Raw genomic sequence first — 20474 nt, forward strand, 5'->3', positions numbered from 1 at the left:
AAGTCATTAAGAAAATGATTCATTATTTAGATATTTACTTCTTATGGCCTGATAGAATGGCCCATCTTTCAGTGTAATAAGGTCCCTGTTGCTAAATAACCTCTGGGTCCTTTCCAATTCTAAGGCTTTTTAAATGTACTTTGAATTTTCCTCTGTATAGGTTATTTTGCAGCTAGATGTGGAGAACCTTTTCACTGTTTTTCTCCCTGTCTGTCCTCTCCCAGCCTCCTGCCCCATGTTGGTGTCTTTCATGGACATTTAGAGCAACTCTGTGTGAACATATCTTCATATCTGTCCTGTCCTAATTCTATAATAAGTCAACCACAAAGCTCTTTTTCCTCCTTTAAGTCTCTGAAATCTGCATGACTAGAATTTCTCCCTTGTCAGGCCGGCAGTCTGAGAATGGGCATGAGGGAGGGTATATGCTCTCTAGGTTTGGAGAATAGATTATAACTTTAAAGTGAAAGCCCTTAACATCTTGGGGTAGATTTTCTGCTAAATTCTGCCTAATCATCTGATGTCATGGTCTATGACCACAGAGGCGTGTGTGCCAAGTGGGGTCCTAGGGGTGGCCACATGGTCCCACGTGCGGCCACTATAGACATAGCCCCAGATTCTGAAAAAAACGCTTTAGCAAAAAGACCTAGTGAGTGGCTAGAAAATAGATTTCAGTATCACCTGCCATTAAGGAATACTTGTTAAGCATTTATTTGCCTGTCCCGTTTCTTATTATTATCTTTTTTCGTGGACACCTCTCATACCATAGACTTAATCCATTTCTGTTACATTCATGTTAGGGGAGGTCTTAGAGGTAATTTTGACCAAGTCTGGAAGTATCAGAATCCTAGTAAAAGGGATTAAGTGGGTAAAAGGATCAGAAGTTAGTTTCAGAGAGCATGCCTCGCTCTCACTTCAGCTTACCAACTGAAATTGCAAAGTAGGAGAGACATCAGCTCTATTTAATTAGATTTATGGAGACTGTAGAACAAATCCAAGGTAGGGGGTAAGGTGTGGATAAGAGAAGAAAATAGGAAAAAAGAGAATCTTAAAGTTTTTTCATTTCTGCCCTCAAATTGGATTTAGGCTGACTGTGCTTACTTCTTAGGGCAGACAGTTCACATACTGTTCCAGCATAGAGCACTACTAGAGAAGAAATATAGAGCAGTAGGTAAGTGTACGGAGCCAGACTCCCTGGGTATGGATCCCAGTTTTTTTCTTATTAATTGTGTGAGCTTGGGCAAATTACTTAGCCTCCCTCTGCCTCAGTTTCCTCATCTGTAACTAGGATAATCATAAAACCTACCTCATAGTGCATTAAGAAAATTAACATTTACAAACACTTAGATGGTGTCTGGCACATACCAAATACTCAATAAGTGTTTGTGCTATTATTTTCGTTGTTATTAACAGTGGAAGCATTCTTGTTCTGTAACACCTTTCATCCTAGCACTCTAGTGATTTGCATTGAGGAGGCAAGGTAAAACAGTTGCATAATTTTGCCCTTGTTCCAAATCTTTCACTTCTGTTTCTAACAGTGAAATGATGCTAGCATATGAGATAGGCAGGGAAGTGGTGTTGATGTTTCCATAGAGATAATAGGAATACATGCTTGCTATTCTGTGACCAAGTTCTTAACACAGTGCAGTAGAGAAGTGGCGGAAGTGAGCATACCAGTAAGCAAGGTCCTGCTGGAGATTTGAGAATCCATTATCCCTGGTTATTGCCTAAGCAGATGGAATATGATGAAACATCTGTTTTTGTAAAATTCTATCTGAAGTTACTCCGCTTTTCTTTTCTCCTCTCACATCTATTGATGGGTTCATCATTCACTTTTGTTCCATTTATTTTAACACACTGATTTTCATAAATCTATTGTTTTCCCGGTAGAACTTTATAATTTATTTTGAAATATTTTCCAATTTCCCTTTCTTCCTTGACCCATGGGTCATTTAGAAATGTGTTGTTTAATTTCCACATATGTGGGATTCTTCTTATATCTTATTGATTTCTAATTTAATTTCATTGTGGCTAAAGATGTTCCGTCCTTTTAAATGTATTCTTGTTTTATGGCTCAGCATATGGTCTCTTGGTGAACGTACCATGTGCACTTGCAAAGAAAATGTGGTTGTTGAATATACTGTTCTCTATATGTCATTTAGGTCAGAATGGCTGATAATGTTCAGATCTTCTTTGTCTTTACTGACTGTGGGGTGGGGGTTCAAGTTGTAATAATTACTGAGAGAGTCATGTTAAAATATTTAACTGTATCTATTTATGCCTTTAGTTCTCTCAGCTTTTGTTTCGTGTATTTTGAAATTCTATTTTTAGGCACATAATTATAGTTTCTTGATGAATTGACCTTTTTATCATTATGTCCCTCTTTACCTCTGGGAATATTCTTTTTTTTTTAGGGTCTCACTGTCCTGAAGGCTGGAGTGCAGTGACATGATCTTGGCTCACTGCAACTCCCACCCCCAGGTTCAAGCGATCCTCCCACCTCAGCCTCCCCAAGTAGCTGGGACTACAGGCACACACCACCATGCCTGGCTAATTTTTGTATTTTTTGGTAGAGATGGGGTTTTACCATGTTGGCCAGGCTGGTCTTGAATTCCTGACTTCAGGTGATCTGCCTGCCTTGGCCTCCCAAAGTGCTGGGATTACAGGCGTGAGCTACCACACCCCGCCCTCATCTTCATTCTTAAGGGATTTTAACTAGATACAGGATTCTAGGTTGGCAGGTTTTAATTTTCCCTTTTGTCACTTCAGAGCTGCTATTCCACTGTCTTCTGGCCTCCATTGTTTCTGATATTAAGCATTTTTCTGCCTCATTTTTATTTTCTTGCTGGAACTCCAGCTCTACATATGATAGACTTTTTTATTTTCTCCAATGAATCCCTAAGGATTTGTTCTTTTTATTCTGTTTTGTTTTAATCATTTTCTCTTTGTTTTTCAGATTGGATAATTTTCTTTTTTTTTTTTTTCAGATGGAGTCTCACTCTGTCTCACCCAGGCTGGAGTGCAGTGGCACACGATCTTGGCTCACTGCAGCCTCCACCTCCTGGGTTCAAGCAATTCTCCTATCTTAGCCTCCCAAGTAGCTGGTACTACAGGTGTGTGCCACCACACCTGGCTAATTTTGTATTTTTACTAGAGATAGGGGTTCACCATGTTGGCCAGGCTGGTCTCAAACTCCTGACCTCAGGTGATCTACCCACCTCGGCCTCCCAGAGTGCTGGAATTACAGATGTGAGCCACCACGCCCAGCCTGGATTGAATAATATTTATCACTCTTTGACCCTTTTTTTCTTTTGAGACAAGGTCTCACTCTGTTGCCCAGGCAGAAGTGCAGTGGCATGATCCTAGCTCACTGCATCCTCAAACTCCTGGGCTCAAGCAATCCCACCTCAGCCTCCTGAGTAGGTGGGACTAAAGGCACATACCTCTGCTCCTGGCTAATTTTATTTTTTATAGAGATGGGGTCTTTCTGTGTTGCCCAGGATGGTTCTCCCTTCAAATACTGACTCTTTACTTTGTCATCTCCAATTTTCTGTTGAGTGAATTTTTTTCAGTTACATGTTTCAATTCTAGAATTTCTTCCTTTTTTTGAGACAGAGTCTCACTCTGTTGTCGAGGTTGGAGTACAGTGGCGTGATCACAGCTCACTGCAACCTCAGCCTCCTGGCCTCAAGTGATTCTCCCATCTTCACCTCCTGAACAACTGGAACTACAGATGCACACCACCAGGCCCAGTTAGTTTTTTTGTGTTTTTTTGTAGAGACAGGGTTTCACCATGTTGCCCAAACTGGTCTCAAGCTCTGGGCTCAAGCAGTCCTCCTACCAGGGCCTCCCAAAGAGTTAGGATTATAGGCATGAGCCACTGCGCCCAGCCCAATTCTAGAATTTCTGTGTGGTTCTTTTTTATAGCGTCTATTTTTTTTTTTTACAGAGAGTTCCTATTTGTTCATTTATTACAAGCACATTTTCATTTACGCCCTTGAGCATAGTTATAACAGGTGCTCTAAAATCTTTGTATGCTAAATGCATCATCTTGGAGTCAGTGCGCAGCGCCTTTTCTCTTTTATTGTTGTCCTATTTTTCTTTTTTTGGTACTAGTAACTTTGGACATTGTGAACAATAAAATTATAGGCTCTGCATTCTTCTTTAGTCTTCTGAATAGTTTTGTTGTTGTTGTTGTTGTTTTGTCCCAGTAGGCAGTTAACTTGGCTATACTCAAACGTTAAGTTTTCTGTCTTGCCTATGGTAGGTGGCAACTGACATTCTTTTCAATTCTTCTAAACTTAGCTGGGCTCCTTAGTATCTGCCGCAGGTGTGCTTAATTCAGGTGTCAGCTGGCAATTTGGGCAAGTCTATACAAAGAATTTGGAACTCTGGTTCTCTGGGATTGGGGTCTTTATTGGAATTTTAGCTGTTTTCAGCAGTAAGGCCTGCCTTAGGTGTGAAACCATAAAAAATGGGAATCTTACTAATGCCCTTCCTTTCTTTCAAGTGTCAACCCCCGTCTACTTTCTTCCTGATTATGGCAGTTTTCCAATGCCTTCAGGTAGTTATAGGTTACCCAGAGTTTATAGTTGTCTGTGAGAGGTTCAGAACAATGGAAACTACTAAGTCATTACCAGAATTAGAATTCTCTTTCCTACCTTTATTTTTTAAGGTGAAAGGATAGCATTTTTAAAGTAGTGTGTCGTGATCACCATGTTCCTGTCAATATTAGTGATCATTTCAGTCAATGGAATAAATAATTCAGAAGGAATTGCTAAGCGTAAAGATAGAAACTGCTTAGGCCAGGCGGGGTGGCTCATGCCTGTAATCCCAGCACTTTGGGAGGCTGAGGCAGATGGATCACAAGGTCAGGAGTTCAAGACCAGCCTAGCCAACATAGTGAAACCCCATCTCTACTAAAAATACAAAAATAATTAGCTGGCCGTGGTGGTGGGAGCTTGTCATCCCAGCCACTAGAGAGGTGGAGGCAAGGAGGAACGCTTGAACCTGAGATACAGAGGTTTCAGTGAGCCGAGATCCCGCCACTGCTCTCCAGCCCGGGTGACAGTATGAGACTCCGTCTCAAAAAAAAAAAAAAATTAACTGCTTAATGGCCAGGCGTGGTGGCTCGCCCCTGTAATCCCAGCACTTTGGGAGGCCGACGAGGGTGGATCACTTTAGACCAGGAGTTCGAGACCAGCCTGGCCAACATGGTGAGACCCCTTTTCTACTAAAAATGCAAAAATTAGCTGGGCACAGTGGCATGCGCCTGTAATCCCAGCTACTCGGGAGGCTGAGGCAGGAGAATTGCTTGAACCTGGAAGGTGGAGGTTGCAGTGAGCTGAGATCATGCCTCTGCACTCCTGCCTGGGCAACAGAGCGAGACTCGGTGAAAAAAAGAAAAAGAAAAAAAAGAAAAGAAATTAACTGCTCAAATATTTAGAGGAGAAGCACTGTTTTCCTTATATTTCTTCCACTTGAGGAATAGCACAGCTTTGTGTGACATGCTAATTTCTTCTCCAAGAGCTAAAGATGTAATTCTTGCTAAGTGCATGAATGATCTTATTGATAGATGGCACGTTTTTGGTCACTATTAACATGATGTTGAAAATGTGTGGTACGAAATAATTTTGAGTTCAGAAGTCATTTTTAAAGTAAACTTAAAATTTTAAATATGTGAAGCTGGCACAGTTATTTGAATAGTCACCATTTCTATTGTATAGTTTTATCTGTTTATTTAGAAATTTTTCATTTTGGAATATTCACTCAAAAGAGCATATAAGACCAGGTGCGGTGGCTCACACCTGTAATCTCAGCCTTTTGGGAGGCCGAGGCAGGTGGATCACCTGAGGTCAGGAGTTCGAGACCAGCCTGGCCAACATAGTGAAACCCCACCTCTACTAAAAATACAAAAATTAGGTGGGTGTGGTGGCATACACCTGTAGTCCCAGCTACTTGGGAGGTTGAGGCAGGAGAATCGCTTGAACCCAGGAGGCAGAGGTTGCAGTGAGCCGAGATCATGCGACTGTACCCCAGCCTGGGTGACAGAGTGAGACTGTGTCTCAAAAAAGAAAAGAAAAAAAAAAACAGCCAGCCACGGTGGCTCACACCTGTAATCCCAGCACTTTGGGAGGCTGAGGCAGGTGGGTCACCTGAGGTTAGGAGTTTGAGACAAGCCTGGCCACATGGTGAACCCTGTCTCTACTAAAAATACACAAATTAGCCAGGCATGGTGGTGTGTGCCTCTAGTCCCAGCTACTCAGGAGGCTGAGTCAGGAGAATTACTTGAACCTGGGAGATGGAGGTTGCAGTGAACCGAGATCATGCCAATGCACTCCAGCCTGGGTGACAGAGCGAGACTCTGTCTCAAAAAAAAAAAAGAAAAAAGAAAAAAAGAGCATATAAAATGTGAAGATACAATAAAGAGAATAATAAAATGGAAACTATTGATTCGTCTTTTACTAATTATTGACCCTAGTCAATTATTTATTTTTTTCCTTTACATCTGTTTTATCTTCTCTCTCTCTGTCTTTAAATTTGAAGCTCACGGACATTGCCGAGCATTGATAATTAGGGAAAACAAGATTGCAGGTCTATGATAACGTACAGTCTGTCCTGGCAATAATAGCAAACATTGCCATTCGTTCATTTATTTATTTATTTAGAGATGGAGTCTCACTCTGTTACCTAGGCTGGAGTGCAGTCACGTGATCTCGGCTCACTGCATCCTCCGCCTTCCCAGTTCAAGTGATTCTCCTGCCTCAGCCTCCCAAGTAGCTGGGATTACAGACATGCACCACCACGCCCAGCTAATTTTGTATATTTAGTAGAGATGGGATTTCACCATGTTGGTCAGGCTGGTCTCAAACTCCTGACCTCACATGATCCACCTGCCTTGGCCTCCCAAAGTCCTGGATTACAGATGTGAGCCACCGCACCCAGCCACCTATAATTTAGTAGGGAATAGTTCAAAATTCCTCAGATATCTGCTAACTGTAGTTCAGATAGCTGTTTAACTGCCAACAAGTTGGAAATTTCAGTGAAGTCATCCTTTAAAAAAATGTAACTTGGGACCTTGGCAAGACTTTCCACAGCTTTTTGAATGTTTGTTTTTACATTTTTATTCTAAATTATAAACATAAGTGTGATATTTGGGCTGTTTCTTTTGCAGAAAGAATTAGGATTTTTCCTTTGAAAAGCAAATTGCAGCAGATTTGAATCAATATAAAAGGTTGAAATTAGTAGGAGAGAAAGAGCAAAAAGCACTAAATAATTTCAACTTGAGAACATACAGTTTCTTTTTAATAGTTCTGGGCAATTTGAAGTAAATCTACAGATGGCCTCAGGCGGCAGATGTGTGAATTGTGGTGGAGGGAGAAAGCATATAGCCATGAAATACCTCAAGGCAGGATACTAATTTTACAGAACTGAAACTCCTTTAATTTCCACGATTAACGCCAATAAAAGACAATCTTGACTTATTTTTTCAACTAGATATGAAGAAGCTGAAGTCCGGAAAAAACTTGAGGAAAAAGACAGGCAGGAGGAAGCACAGCGGCTGCAACAAAAAAGGCAGGAAACAGGAAGAGAGGATGGTGGCACATTGGCTAAAGGTTCTTTGGAGAATGTTTTGGATTCCAAAGACAAAACCCAAAAGGTATTTCAAATTTAATGTGTGAGTTAAAAGACCGTTTCTGCTTGTTAGATGATTTGCTTAAAAAGAGTTGAGATACCACTATAAAGTTCTTTTAGGCAACAAGGATGAAATTTAATGTTTTAATAAGAAATTTATTTAAGGCTGGGCATGGTGGCTTATGCCTGTAATCCCAGCACTTTGGGAGGCCGAGGCGGGCAGATCACTTGAGGCCAGGAGCTCGAAACCAGCCTGGCCAACGTAGCGAAACCCCGACTCTACTAAAAATACAAAAGTTAGCTGGATGTGGTGGTGCGTGCCTGTAGTCCCAGCTACTCAAGAGGCTGAAGTAGGAGAATTGCTTGAACCCAGGAGGCAGAGGCTGCAGTGAGCTGAGATCGTACCACTCCACTCCAGCCTGGGCAACAGAGCAACACTCTTGTCTCAAAAAAAAAGAAAAGAATTTGAATTAAATATTCTAGCCTCAGTTGACTTCAGATTTTTCTGTGAATTTCTATGGCAATATTTTCTCTGCATTAATTTGTTTTTTAGCAGACATTATAAACTTAATTAGAGCAATAGAAAAATCATTTGAGCTGAGCTGTGATTTATTATATCTGCATTCTGGTCCTATGTCAAAACTTTTTTAACCACTCTGGGACTCAGTTTTCTTGTTTCCCAAATTATAGTCTTGAAATAGACGATTTTTAAGTTTCTTCTTTCTAATCATGTAATTTACATTAAAAGATTTAGTATACTACTTTGTTTGGTACCAAGCCTTTTATCTGTTTCTGAGGTCTCATTCTTTTTCCTTTGCTTTCTCTTTCTTTTTCTCCCCCAGTTCCTCCTCTCCCCTTTTTTTTTTTTTTTTTTTTTTTTTTTGAGACAGAGTCTCATTCTTGTCGCCCAGGCTGGAATGCAATGGCGTGATCTCAGCTCACTGCAACCTCCGCCTCCCAGGTTCAAGCGATTCTCCTGCCTCAGCTTCCCAAGTAGCTGGGATTACAGGCGCCCGCCACCACACCCGGCTAATTTTTGTATTTTTAGTAGAGATGGGGTTTCACCATGTTGGCCAGGCTGGTCTCGAACTCCTGACCTCCAGTGATCTGCCTGCCTCAGCCTTCCAAAGTGCTGGGATTACAGGCATGAGCCACCACACCTGGCTCTTCTTTTTTTTTTTTTTTTTTTGAGACGTAGAGTTTCACTCTGTCGCTCAGGCTGGAGTGCAGTGGTGCGATCTCAGCTCGCTGCAACCTCTGCTTCCCGGGTTCAACTAATTCTCCTAGGCTTCAGCCTTTTGAGTAGCTGGGATTACAGGCACCCACCACCATGCCCAGCTAGTTTTCGTATTTTTAGTAGAGATGGGGTTTCACCATGTTGGCCAGGCTGTTCTTGAACTCCTGACCTCAAGCGATCTACCCACCTTGGCCTCCCAAAGTGTTGGGATTACAGGAGTGAGCCACCACGCCTGGCTTCTCCCATTTTTTCACATCTATTTAGTGACTACTTGTGGTCTTTTCAGCTACATCATCTCTTTGCTAAAAGCCATCAGTGACTTAGTCTGTAGCTGCCAGCTATCACTGTACCTCCCTTCCTTTACCTCCTCAGAAACTATTCTTCCTAAAATATAAGTTGAAATCCATGGGAAAATTTCTGCTTTGATTTTTTTCTTAGACATTTTGTAGCTTTCAGTTATCATTCCGTGTGGATCATCATTCCTTTCATTAAAAAGTCGTTGTTGGCTGGGTGTGGTGGCTCACACCTGTAATCCCAGCACTTTGGGAGGCCAAGGTGGGCAGGTCATTTGAGTCCAGGAATTTGAGACCAGCCTGGGCAACATGGAAAAACCCTGTCTCTACAAACTTTTTTTTTTTTTGAGATGCAGTTTCACTTTTGTTGCCTAGGCTGGAGTGCAGTAGTGCGATCTCAGCTCACTGCAACCTCCACCTCCCTGCAACCTCCACCTCCCAGGTTGAAGCAATTCTCCTCCCTCAGCCTTCCAAGTAACTGGAATTATAGGCATGCACCACCACGCCCGGCTAATTTTATATTTTTAGTAGAGACAAGGTTTCTCCATGTTGGTCAGGCTGGTCTTGAACTCCCAACCTCAGGTGACCCGCCCACCTTGACCTCCCACAGTGCTGGGATTACAGGCATGAGCCACTGTGCCTGGCCTCTACAAACATTTTTTAAAAAATTAGCCAGTCATGATAGTGCACACCTGTAGTCCCAGCTACTCAGGAGGCCAAGGTGGGAGGATCACTTGAGCCCAGGAGGTCCAGGCTGCAGTGATCATGCAACTGCACTCCAGCTTGAGCATTAGAGTGAGACCCTATCTCCAAAAAAAAAAAAAAAAATCTAAGTGGGTCCTTTGTTTCCCCATCTATAAAATGAGTTAGTACCATACAGGATTATCCCATGTTGTCTTGGTTAAAAAATGTAAACTACATAGGCCGGGCACGGCGGCTCATGCCTATAATCCCAGCACTTTGGGAAGCTGAGGCAGGCAGATCACAAGGTCAAGAGATCAAGACCAGCCTGGCCAACATAGCAAAACCCCATCTCTACTAAAAATACAAAAATTAGCTGGGCGTGGTAGCATACGCCTGTAATCCCAGCTACTCAGGAGGCTGAGGCAGGAGAATTGCTTGAACCTGAGAGGCAGAGGTTGCAGTGTGCCAAGATGGCACCATTGCAATCCAGCCTGGCCACGGAGCGAGACTCCGTCTCAAAAAAAAAAAAAAATGTAAACTACATAAGCAATACTTTGTATTAGTTCATTTTGCTTTAATTATGTGGTGGAGGACACTGAATGGGATAGCCAGAATTTTTGTTTGATTGTAAGAAGTACTTTCTAATCAAATTAAATATTAAATTTCTGTAGCAGTTTGTGCTGTTAAATTATATTTGGTCTTTAATTGAAGTAAATTTTGAGGAAATGTTCTATGATTCTGAAAGATTGCTAGTTATTTTAGCTGTTGTCTACTGCCAAAGAAACCTTTTAATATCATTATTATTCATCTGCGTTTTTATAAAAGGCCAGTACTCTGCACAGTTCGTTTCTTAGAGTTTCCATTTAAGAGAAGTAAATGAAGTATTAAAGTTGAATTTTTTGTGTCTATGAAAGTTGAAACTTTTTTTTTTTCCTATGCAATAGAGCAGTGGTGAAAAGAATGAAAAATGTGAGACCAAAGAGAAAGGTAAGTGTGTACAGAAAGAGGAAGTTGTTTTAGGTTCTGACTGAGATCTTTTAATCCGAATAAGCATCAGGTTTTATACAATGAGATTCTTAGCATTGTTGTCTAATCTCTATGTAAGCTTTATCATTTTTCCTAGTCTGTACAATTATATTGAAAATGTCTGAGGTTATTTTTATGTATTTATCATGGGGGATATTTTATGAATAATTTTAACCTTACGTGTTAAACTGGTAATATGCAGCTGAAAAATGTCAAAACCAAAGCTTGTACTTGTTTTCTTTTCAACATGCAGTTTAGCAATAATGGTTTAAGAGCATGGACTCTCAGAAGTCAAACTGCTGGAGTTTGAATACTGGTTCCTCCTCTCCCTTTCTGCCTGGTTTTCAGAATGTTACTTAAACATTCTACCTTTGTTTCCTTGTCTGTAAAGTGGAGATAATAATAGTACTTATTTCATAGGGTTGTTGTCAGGGTTGAATGAGCTAATATATGTAAATTCTTAGAATACATGGTAAACTTTAAGTAGGACTTATTATCATTTATGACTAGGTTGTAGATTTAATTTTTTCTCCCCACATCCATCCTGTGGTCAAAGACTAAATTATTTAACAGTCATTTACATCCCCCATAAAAAAAAATTGAGGCCAGGCGCAGTGGCTCATTCCTGTAATCTCAGCACTTTGGGAGGCTCAGGCAGGAGGATTGCTTGAGCCTAGGAGTTCAAGACCAGCCTAGGTAACATGGTGAAACCCCTGTCTCTACAAAAAATACAAAAATTAGCTGGGTGTGGTGGTGGATGCCCGTAGTCCCATCTGCTCAGGAGGTTGAGGTGGGAGAATTGCTTGAGCCCGGGAGGTTGAGGCAGCAGTGAGCCATGATCACACCACTGTACTGCAGCCTATGACAGTGAGACCCTGTCTCAAATCCAAACCAGTAATATGGAAATTATCCATAGGTGGCGTTGATGCTCTAGTGACAAATATGTGACCTAAACAAGACTTTGGAAATTCTCTTCATCTGCTAGAGACGTTTTCCTCTCTCAGAAAAGGTTTACCTTGTCTACAGCCATACCACCTAACGCGCCCGATCTCGGGAGCGAAGCAGGGTCAGGCCTGGTTAGTACTTGGATCAGAGAAAAGGTTGAACTTAAACATAATTATAGGTAACAGTAAAATAAATTCTCTACTTAAAATATTGCCATACAACAATTATAAAAATAAACTGAGTGTGCTATAAGGTACTTCCCTAAAAGCTGTTACTGATTCATTCCGATTAGTTTTTATGCATTTGTTCCTTTGTGTGTCATCCTGCTTAAATGTTGTCCTTCTCAGTGGTTTGTTATCAACTTTTTTGGTCTGTTTTGTTAGCATACACTTGATGGCTACAGATGGAGGACGATTATTAGCAGCTATAGGTCTTTTAGCATAGGAGCTACTGAGACTACTTTTCTTCTCACAGCTCACTGCTGAAACAGCTTTTTATATAATCTCAACTCTCTTGTAGTGCCTTTTAATCTTTCACTTCAGTAGAGCTAAGGAAAAATAGTAACATAGGGAATATTTATTTTGACAGATTGCTGCCCTCCCCCAAAAGTAAATAAATTAAATATTGCATTAGCTTTACTTAGTTTCCTTTTTGTTAGCCTTCTTAGAAAACAAAATAATCTTTTTTCCTTCTGGCTGGGAGCTAACAAATGAACATCAAGTAGAATGAGAATTGGCAAATTTTTCTTAAAAGGATAGATGGTAAACATTTTAGGCTTGGGGAACCTTATGGGCTTGGAGAGCCCTGTGGTCTCTGACACAACTATTGATCTCTGCTGTTGCAGTATGAAAAAATATGTAAACAAACGAGTGTGGCAGTGATCCAGTAAAAACAGATGGCCATAGTTTTTCAACCTCTGATGTAGAATAGCAAGCTTTTGACTTGTTATTCTAAGAATACTTGGATATCTAAGTTTTTCAAAAAGCTACCGTAAGACTGCCATCAGAGACCTTTTCAATTTAGAACTTTTCCAGAATTTTAGAACCATAGATATTTATTTCTTCCAGTTAGCATTTTTCTAATGTCTTAATTTTTGAAAACATACTATTTTCCTAAGACACATATATTAATGTTCTTTATTTTATATTGGTAACAGAGTCAATACCAGGTGTAGCTGCAAACTCAACAGAAAGTTTTGATTTTTAAGTCTTTGTAAACAGAGCATCGAACTGTTTTCTTGATAAATGTTAAAAACACAAGGCCAGGTATGTGGTGGCTCACGCCTGTAATCCCAACACTTTGGGAGGCCGAGGTGGGCAGATCACTTGAGGTCAGGAGTTCCAGACCAGCCTAGTCAACATGGTGAAACCCCATCTCTACTAAAAATACAAAAATTAGCCAGGCGTGGTAACGGCCTGTGTTCCCAGCTACTTGGGAGGCTGAGGCAGGAGAATCACTTGAACCTGGGAGGTGGAGGTTGCAGTGAGCTGAGATCATGCCACCGCACTCCAGCCTGGGTTACAGAACGAGACCCTGTCTCAAGAAAAAAAACAAGTTGTATTTAATGTTAGTTTACAAGATAATAAATAGTATGATGGAGTAGTAAATATGTGGCATCCATATATATTCAGTATACTTTGCTCTTCTAGAAAAAGCTGTTTGTCCTATGTTTTGTGATGTCAGCACATCTTGTGCTGTTTCTTGTCACTTATACTGTCTCTCTCAATTCCAAGGAGCAATCACAGCAAAGGAACTATACACAATGATGACGGATAAAAACATCAGCTTGATTATAATGGATGCTCGAAGAATGCAGGATTATCAAGATTCCTGTATTTTACATTCTCTCAGTGTTCCTGAAGAAGCCATCAGTCCAGGGTGGGTTATTGTGTAGTAAAGTAGTAAACTGTGTAGTAAGTAGTAAACTGTGGACCTTAGTAAATGTTACTACTTAGCATCCAAGCTAAATGTGATAAAGTAGTCTTTTCCTGGTAACTTTTTAAATCTTTGCCTCTTTGTGTGTGTGTGGGTGGTGGGGGAGGGGAGGGGGAGGTACATTTTAGGAGCAGAGGTTTAATAGGCAAAAGAAAGAGAAAGAAGAACTGCTCTCTCACTTTTGAGAGTGAGGGGTGCCCAAGTGGGATTTCCCTAAATCTTTGCTTCTTAAAGACACACTCCACCCTTTTTGAAGGTTGAAGTTACGGATTTGCTAACTTTTGATTTGGCTGTTTTCTCCTATTTGTGGTATTTAGAATCTTATCAAAAGAGAAATGAAGTTGCCTTTTCCCTCTCTCCCCAGATGTTTGTTAACTGATTTTTCCTATTATTTTCTGTTTATAAGCATGTGAACCGTATGTACCAAATTGATTTAAATTGTGAACTAATTGAATTGTTTTACATACTGAAATTCCCTATATTTTCTGTGATACACGCTACACAAATACTTTGTGTGTGCTTAAGGTAAAAGAGTATAGTCTCTGATGCCAGACTCTATTCAAATAACTGTCACTTACTCGTTGCATTATTACTAGGTAGTGACCTAACATTTCTAAGCTCAGGTTTCCATCTGTAAAATGGGGATAATAGTAGAACATATCTTACAGAGGTTTCAGGAGATTTAAATGAGAAACATTATATACACACACACACTTTAGCACAGGTCCTGGCACGAGTAAGGACTTAATTTAAATTTTTTTCTTTCTTTTTTGGTAAGAAGGCCTTTAACCTATGAAATAATTTAAAGTGACTTACATGGGTATATTGTATGTTGGAAATCATGGCATAGTGGCAGAGCTAAACCTCCAGATAAAGGGCTATTTTCACTATTTCGAGCATTCTTATGTAGATCCTATTACCTCTCTTGGTCTTGGTTTAAAATTATATATTTTTAAAATTAGGTAATAAAATCTGTATAGTTCTTGGCATATTGCAGATGCTTGATAAATGTTCGACCTGAAGCATAGAGTGCTTTGTAAATAAGCTATTTAAAAATTAGAGCTCTTAGGCCGGGCACAGTGGCTCACACCTGTAATCCCAGCACTTGGGGAAGCCAAGGCAGGCGGATCACTTGAGGTCAGGAGTTCCAGACCAGCCTGGCCAACATGGTGAAACCCCATCTTTACTAAAAATACTTCAGCCAGGTGAGGTGGCGCATGCCTTTAATCCCAGCTACTTGGGAGGCTGAGGCGGGAGAGTGGCATGAACCCGGGAGGCGGAGGTTGCAGTGAGCCGAGATCACGGCACTGCACTCCAGCCTGGGCTACAGAGGGAGACTCTGTCTCAAAAAAAAAAAAAAAATGAGGAAGACGCTGTCGAAGGTAGTGCTGAGCTGTGGTCAGCCCTCTCCTGCTCCTGCTGTACTGCTGTTGCTCTCGCAGAGGAACCGGTCGGTCAGGAAGCCGCACAGCAGCCGTGGCTTTTAAAGATGCTGGAAAAACACCCATGGAGCTGGAGATAGCATTTCACTGAATTCGAATCACTCTCTATGAGCCACAGCATAAAATCCCTGGAGAAGGTGTGTGCTGACTTGATGAGAGGAGCAAAGAAAAAGAATCTCAATGTGAAAGGACCAGTTCAAATGCCTACTAAGACTTTGAGAATCGCTACAAGAAAAACTCCTTTTGGTGACGGTTCTAAGACATGGGATCATTTCCAGATGAGAATCCACAAACAACTCATTGACTTGCACATCCTTTCTGAGATTGTTAAGCAGATTACTTCCATCAGTACTGAGCCAGGAGTTGAGGTGGAAGTCACCATTGGAGATGCTTAAGTCAACTATTTTAATAAATTGATTACTGGTTGTTAAAAAAATATATATTAGAGTGCTCAGTCTAATTAAACGTGTGAATATATTCCCAGGATTTGAACAGACAAAGTTGTAATTAGTCTTTGGGTAGTCTAATCTGTATTAATAGAGAGCTGGTGGTCGTTATTACTGAGTTTACATGGAAGTTTCCCAAAATGTGAGATTTGGACTACTATGAAACTCAAGATGATTTTAGGTTGAAGATTAAAGAACAATGAAATGCATACTGAGAAAATTATTCTCTTTTAATTTATGTTACAGTCCTTTTGAGTTAGTTTAAAGGAGTTTCAGTTTGGTGCTAGTATATCTTTTAAATACTTGCTTATCTCTCTTAACTGAAGGGAACAGGTCTAGAGCTTTCTGTAGGTTACAGTACCTACAACTAGCTGATAGTGATTACTGTATTTTTTCATTGTCTATTTTTATTTATTTATTTTTGAGACAGAGTCTCACTCTGTGCCTGGGTTGGAGTGCAGTGGCATGATTACAGCTCACCGCAGCCTTGACCTCTTGGGTTTAGATGATCCTCTCACCTCAGCCTCCTGGGTAGCTGGGACTACAGGCACACGCCACGATGCCCAGCTGATTTTTGTATTTTTTTTGTAGAGACGGGGTTTTGCCACATTGCCCAGACAGCTCTCAAACTCCTGGGCTCAAACGATCCTCCCACCGTAGCCTCCCAGAGTGCTGGGATTATAGATGTGAGCCATTGCACCCGGCCTATCTGTTCTTAAAATTTTAAGCTTTTTATTTTATTGTATTTATTTTAATTTTTTAAATTTTAATTTAATTTATTTATTTTTATTTATTTATTTTTGAGACAGAGTCTTGCTCTGTCGCCCAGGCTGGAGTGCAATGGTGTGATCTCGGCCAACTGCAGCCTCCACCTCCCGGGTTCAAGAGATTTCTTCTGCCTCAGCCCCCTGAGTAGCTGGGATTACAGGCACATGTCACCTTGCCCAGCTAATTTTTTAATTTTTACTAGACACTGGGTTTCACCATGTTGGCCAGGCTGATCTCGAACTCCTGACCTCAAATGATCCACCTGCCTTGGCCTCCCAAAGTGCTGGGATTACAGGTGTGAGCCACTGTACCTGGCCTTTTTTTTTTTTTTTTTTTTGAGACAGGGTCTTGCTGTGTTGCTCAGGCTGGAGTGCAGTTGTACAATCTTGGCTCACTGCAACCTCTGCCTTCTGGGTTCAGTTGATCCTCATGTCTCATGTCTCAGCCTCCCAAGTGGCTGGGATTACAGGTGTGCGCCACCACACCCGGCTAATTTTTGTATTTTTAGTAGAGACAGGGTTTCACTATGTTGGCCAGGCTGGTCTTGAACTCCTGGCCTCAAGTGATCCACCGGCATCAGCTTCCCAAAGTGCTGGGATTACAGGTGTGAGCCACGGTCCCCAGCCTATTTCTTTTTTAAACTTTTATTTTAGGTTTGGTGGTACATGTGAAGGTTTGTTACATAGGTAAACGTTTTCACGGGGGTTTGTTGTACATACATATTTTATCACCGAGGTATTAAGCTCAGTACCCAATAGTTATCTTTTCTGCTCCTCTCCCTCCTCTTACACTCCCGCCTCAAGTAGACCCCAGTGTCTGTTGTTTCCTTCTTTGTGTTCATAAGTTCTTACCGTTTAGCTCCCATATTCTTAACTTTTAATACATGATAGTATATATACTGAAGTACTCCTGTCTTAAGTGTCTAGCCCAATGAATTTTCATTAACTGAATGCACCCACTTAATTAGCATCCAGACCAAGAAACAATGTTATCATCCCCCTGAATCCGATATACCCCCTGTAAGTTACTACCCGTATCCCACTGCCCAAGGAAACCACCAGTTTCTAACAGAATATATTCTTTTTGTCTGCTTTTGTACTTTATATAAATGGAATTTATAATATGTAGTCTTTTATATCTGTCTTCTATACCCAACCTGTGTTTGTGACAGTCATCTTTGTTATTGTGTGTAGTTGTAGTTTGTTCATTCTCATTGCCATATGATGTTCTGTTGTGTGAATATAGCGCAATTTACTTAAATATTTTATTTATCTTCAGGCATACCTTTTACTTATTGGATATGATTTCGTTTTTTCATGTATTTAGGGCTATACAATTTCCTATTAAATTTATTTAAGTAAAAAATTATTTTTAATTAAATTAATTAAATTTAATAAAAGACAAGTAGAGCAGAGTTGGAGCAAATTGTGAAGATGGTACATAAAAGACAGAAGTTTGAGAAATGTTTGCTGATACTGTTGTTTCCCAAAGTGTTTTCTGTAGAATACTAATCCTGAAAACAGTATTTAGGTAAATATACCCCTAGGGTTGGAAATAGTCTTTAAGAATATCACATTTTATTTTTTTTCCTTCTTTGTTGACCAAGCATCCTTCTGATCTGTGTACATCAGGAGAGGATATTAGTAGACAATATTTTATATTTCTTCTACTTCTTTACTTCCTGGAAGATACAGTAACCAACATTATTGTATAGGAACTGGATTTCAAAATTAAAATGATCTTATTTGGTTTTACTTATGGATAAAAGTTGTACCAGTCCGGCCCAGCTTGCCAGTATCGTCAGTTAAATATTGAAATGCCACTATATACTAAGTGCTTTGCTAAGAATAATATGGAGCTCCTTACCCAGAGGTGTAAATCTTTATTATTCACTCATTCAATTATTAAATCCTTTTTTTTTTTTTTTTTTTTTTTTGAGACAGAGTCTCGCTCTTCACCCAGGCTGGAGTGCAGTGGCGTGATCTCGGCTCACTGCAACCTCCACCTCCCAGGTTCAAGCTATTCTCCTGCCTCAGTCTCCTGAGTGGCTGAGACTCCAATCATGCACCACCACTTCCAGCTAATTTTTGTATTTTTAATTAGAGACAGGGTTTCGCCATGTTGGCCAGGCTGGTCTCGAACTGACCTCAGGGGATCAGCCAGCCTTGGCCTCCCAAAGGGCTGGGATTACAGGTGTGAGCCACCGCGTCCAGCTGATTAAACCAATATTCACTGAACACTTTCTGTGTGCTGGGTTACTATGTTCTAAGTGCTGGGCTAAGCCATTGAACAAACAAAAAATTGTCTTTGGAGCTTTTAACAGAGAGGTGAGATAGGTAAGACGTACAATAAAAGCTTGAAATGTTTAGTTTGTCTTATGTTGAGTGCCTTGGAAATGGGAATGTCATGTGTGCGTGTGCATGTGTGTGTGTTTAGAAAGGCCTCACAGAGAAGTTATTAGCAAATCTTGAAGAAATAAGGGAAATGAATGATGCAGCTATCTGAGGGAAGCAGATTCCAGACAGGGAAAAAGCAAGAGCAGAGGCCCTTAGGGAAGAGCATGCCTGGATGAACCAGGAATAACAAGCCAGTGGCTGGAGCGAGTGAAGGGGGCCAGTAGTTAGAGATGAGGACATTGAGGCTTGAGGGTGTATGTCTGTGGCAGGCCATTGTGAGGACTTTAGCTTTTTTTTTTTTTTTTTTTTTTTGAGACAGAGTCTTGCTTTGTCGCCCAGGCTGGAGTGCAGTGGCATGATCTTGGCTCACTGCAGCCTCCGCCTCCCAGGTTCAAGCAATTCTGCCTCAGCCTCCTCAGTAGCTGGGATTACAGGCGCCTGCCACCATGCCCGGCTAATTTTTGTATTTAGTAGAGATGGGGTTTTACCATGTTGGCCAGGCTGGTCTTGAACTCCTGACCTCAGGTGATCCACCCGCCTCAGCCTCCCAAAGTGCTGGGATTACAGGCATGAGCCACCATGCCCAGCCGGACTTTAGCTTTTATGTGAGCAAACGATGATGTGAACATTGTGCTTTAATGGAGAGTTGTTGTTATTCACAGTTGACGGTTTTAAGAGGCAGCATAGCAAAGAACATGTACATGAGCCAGATTGCCTGAATTTTAATTCTGGCTCCACTTACCTTGAGCGAGTCACTTAATCTGTTTGTGCCTCAGTTTCCCCAAAATAGAAATAATAATGTTCGTCTTACAGGATTGTTGTGAAGACTCAGTGAGTTCAATGAGAATAAAGCATTTAGACCAGTATCTGGCACATGGTAAATGCTATATGTGTTTGTTGAATAAACATCCTGGTATATGGTGGACTATTAATTATATAGGTATAAGAGAACTGAAATATGAATAATATTACCCAGGTGATTCCCCAGTTTATATTTGGCTGAAAGAGGAGCTCAGATAATTTTCTCTGTTTTCAGTTTTGCTCCCCCCTTGACTTTTTTTAAAAGGTCAGAATGAAAAGAATTCAGTCTTCTTTTAGTCTCTAATAACTACTAAAACTATGTTCCAATATTATACAGTAGTGAAGGGGTTAAACATGTTAGGCTGTTTAATATCTTAATATATAACCTCACCTTAGAAAGGAATCTACTTAAAATTTGCTGTGGTGTGGTAAAGACTGTGGAACAAAATTGAGTGTCTTCTGTTAGTATATTAGGACCTCTTGTTGACTTTTGCCCCAATTTAAATATTAATACGTTTCAGAGTCACTGCTAGTTGGATTGAAGCACACCTGCCAGATGATTCTAAAGACACATGGAAGAAGAGGGGGAATGTGGAGTATGTGGTACTTCTTGACTGGTTTAGTTCTGCCAAAGATTTACAGATTGGAACAACTCTCCGGAGTCTGAAAGATGCACTTTTCAAGGTTTGCAAGTTTCATTGTTAGTGTATTGTAATTGCAGGGCATCTCTGGTTGTTAGAAAGGCATGTTAACTAGTTGTTTATCTTAAATACTAAAAGATTCATCATGCCTTTTTTTTTTTTTTGAGACTGAGTCTCACTCTGTTGCCCAAGCTAGAGTACAGTGGCGTGATCTCAGCTCACTGCAAC

The 20474-nt window shown here is 40.6% G+C and overlaps 1 protein-coding gene and 1 pseudogene across 8 annotated transcripts in view; both read left to right on the forward strand.

Moving 5' to 3' along the window:
* The window catches only part of USP8 (ubiquitin specific peptidase 8), a 75574-nt gene that overhangs the window by 27372 nt on the left and 27728 nt on the right, over positions 1 to 20474 (forward strand). For all 8 annotated transcript variants that reach the window (XM_019011087.4, XM_019011084.4, XM_019011083.4 and 5 more), the window contains 4 exons: positions 7495 to 7657; positions 10791 to 10833; positions 13551 to 13695; positions 20127 to 20289. In XM_019011087.4, the coding sequence (XP_018866632.3) occupies positions 7495 to 7657; positions 10791 to 10833; positions 13551 to 13695; positions 20127 to 20289 (514 nt within the window). The remainder of the gene's footprint in view (positions 1 to 7494; positions 7658 to 10790; positions 10834 to 13550; positions 13696 to 20126; positions 20290 to 20474) is intronic.
* LOC129527188 (small ribosomal subunit protein uS10-like) lies at positions 15145 to 15630 on the forward strand (annotated as a pseudogene).

The sequence above is a fragment of the Gorilla gorilla genome, chromosome 16 (genome assembly GCF_029281585.2).
Source record: "Gorilla gorilla gorilla isolate KB3781 chromosome 16, NHGRI_mGorGor1-v2.1_pri, whole genome shotgun sequence".
Taxonomy (NCBI): domain Eukaryota; kingdom Metazoa; phylum Chordata; class Mammalia; order Primates; family Hominidae; genus Gorilla; species Gorilla gorilla.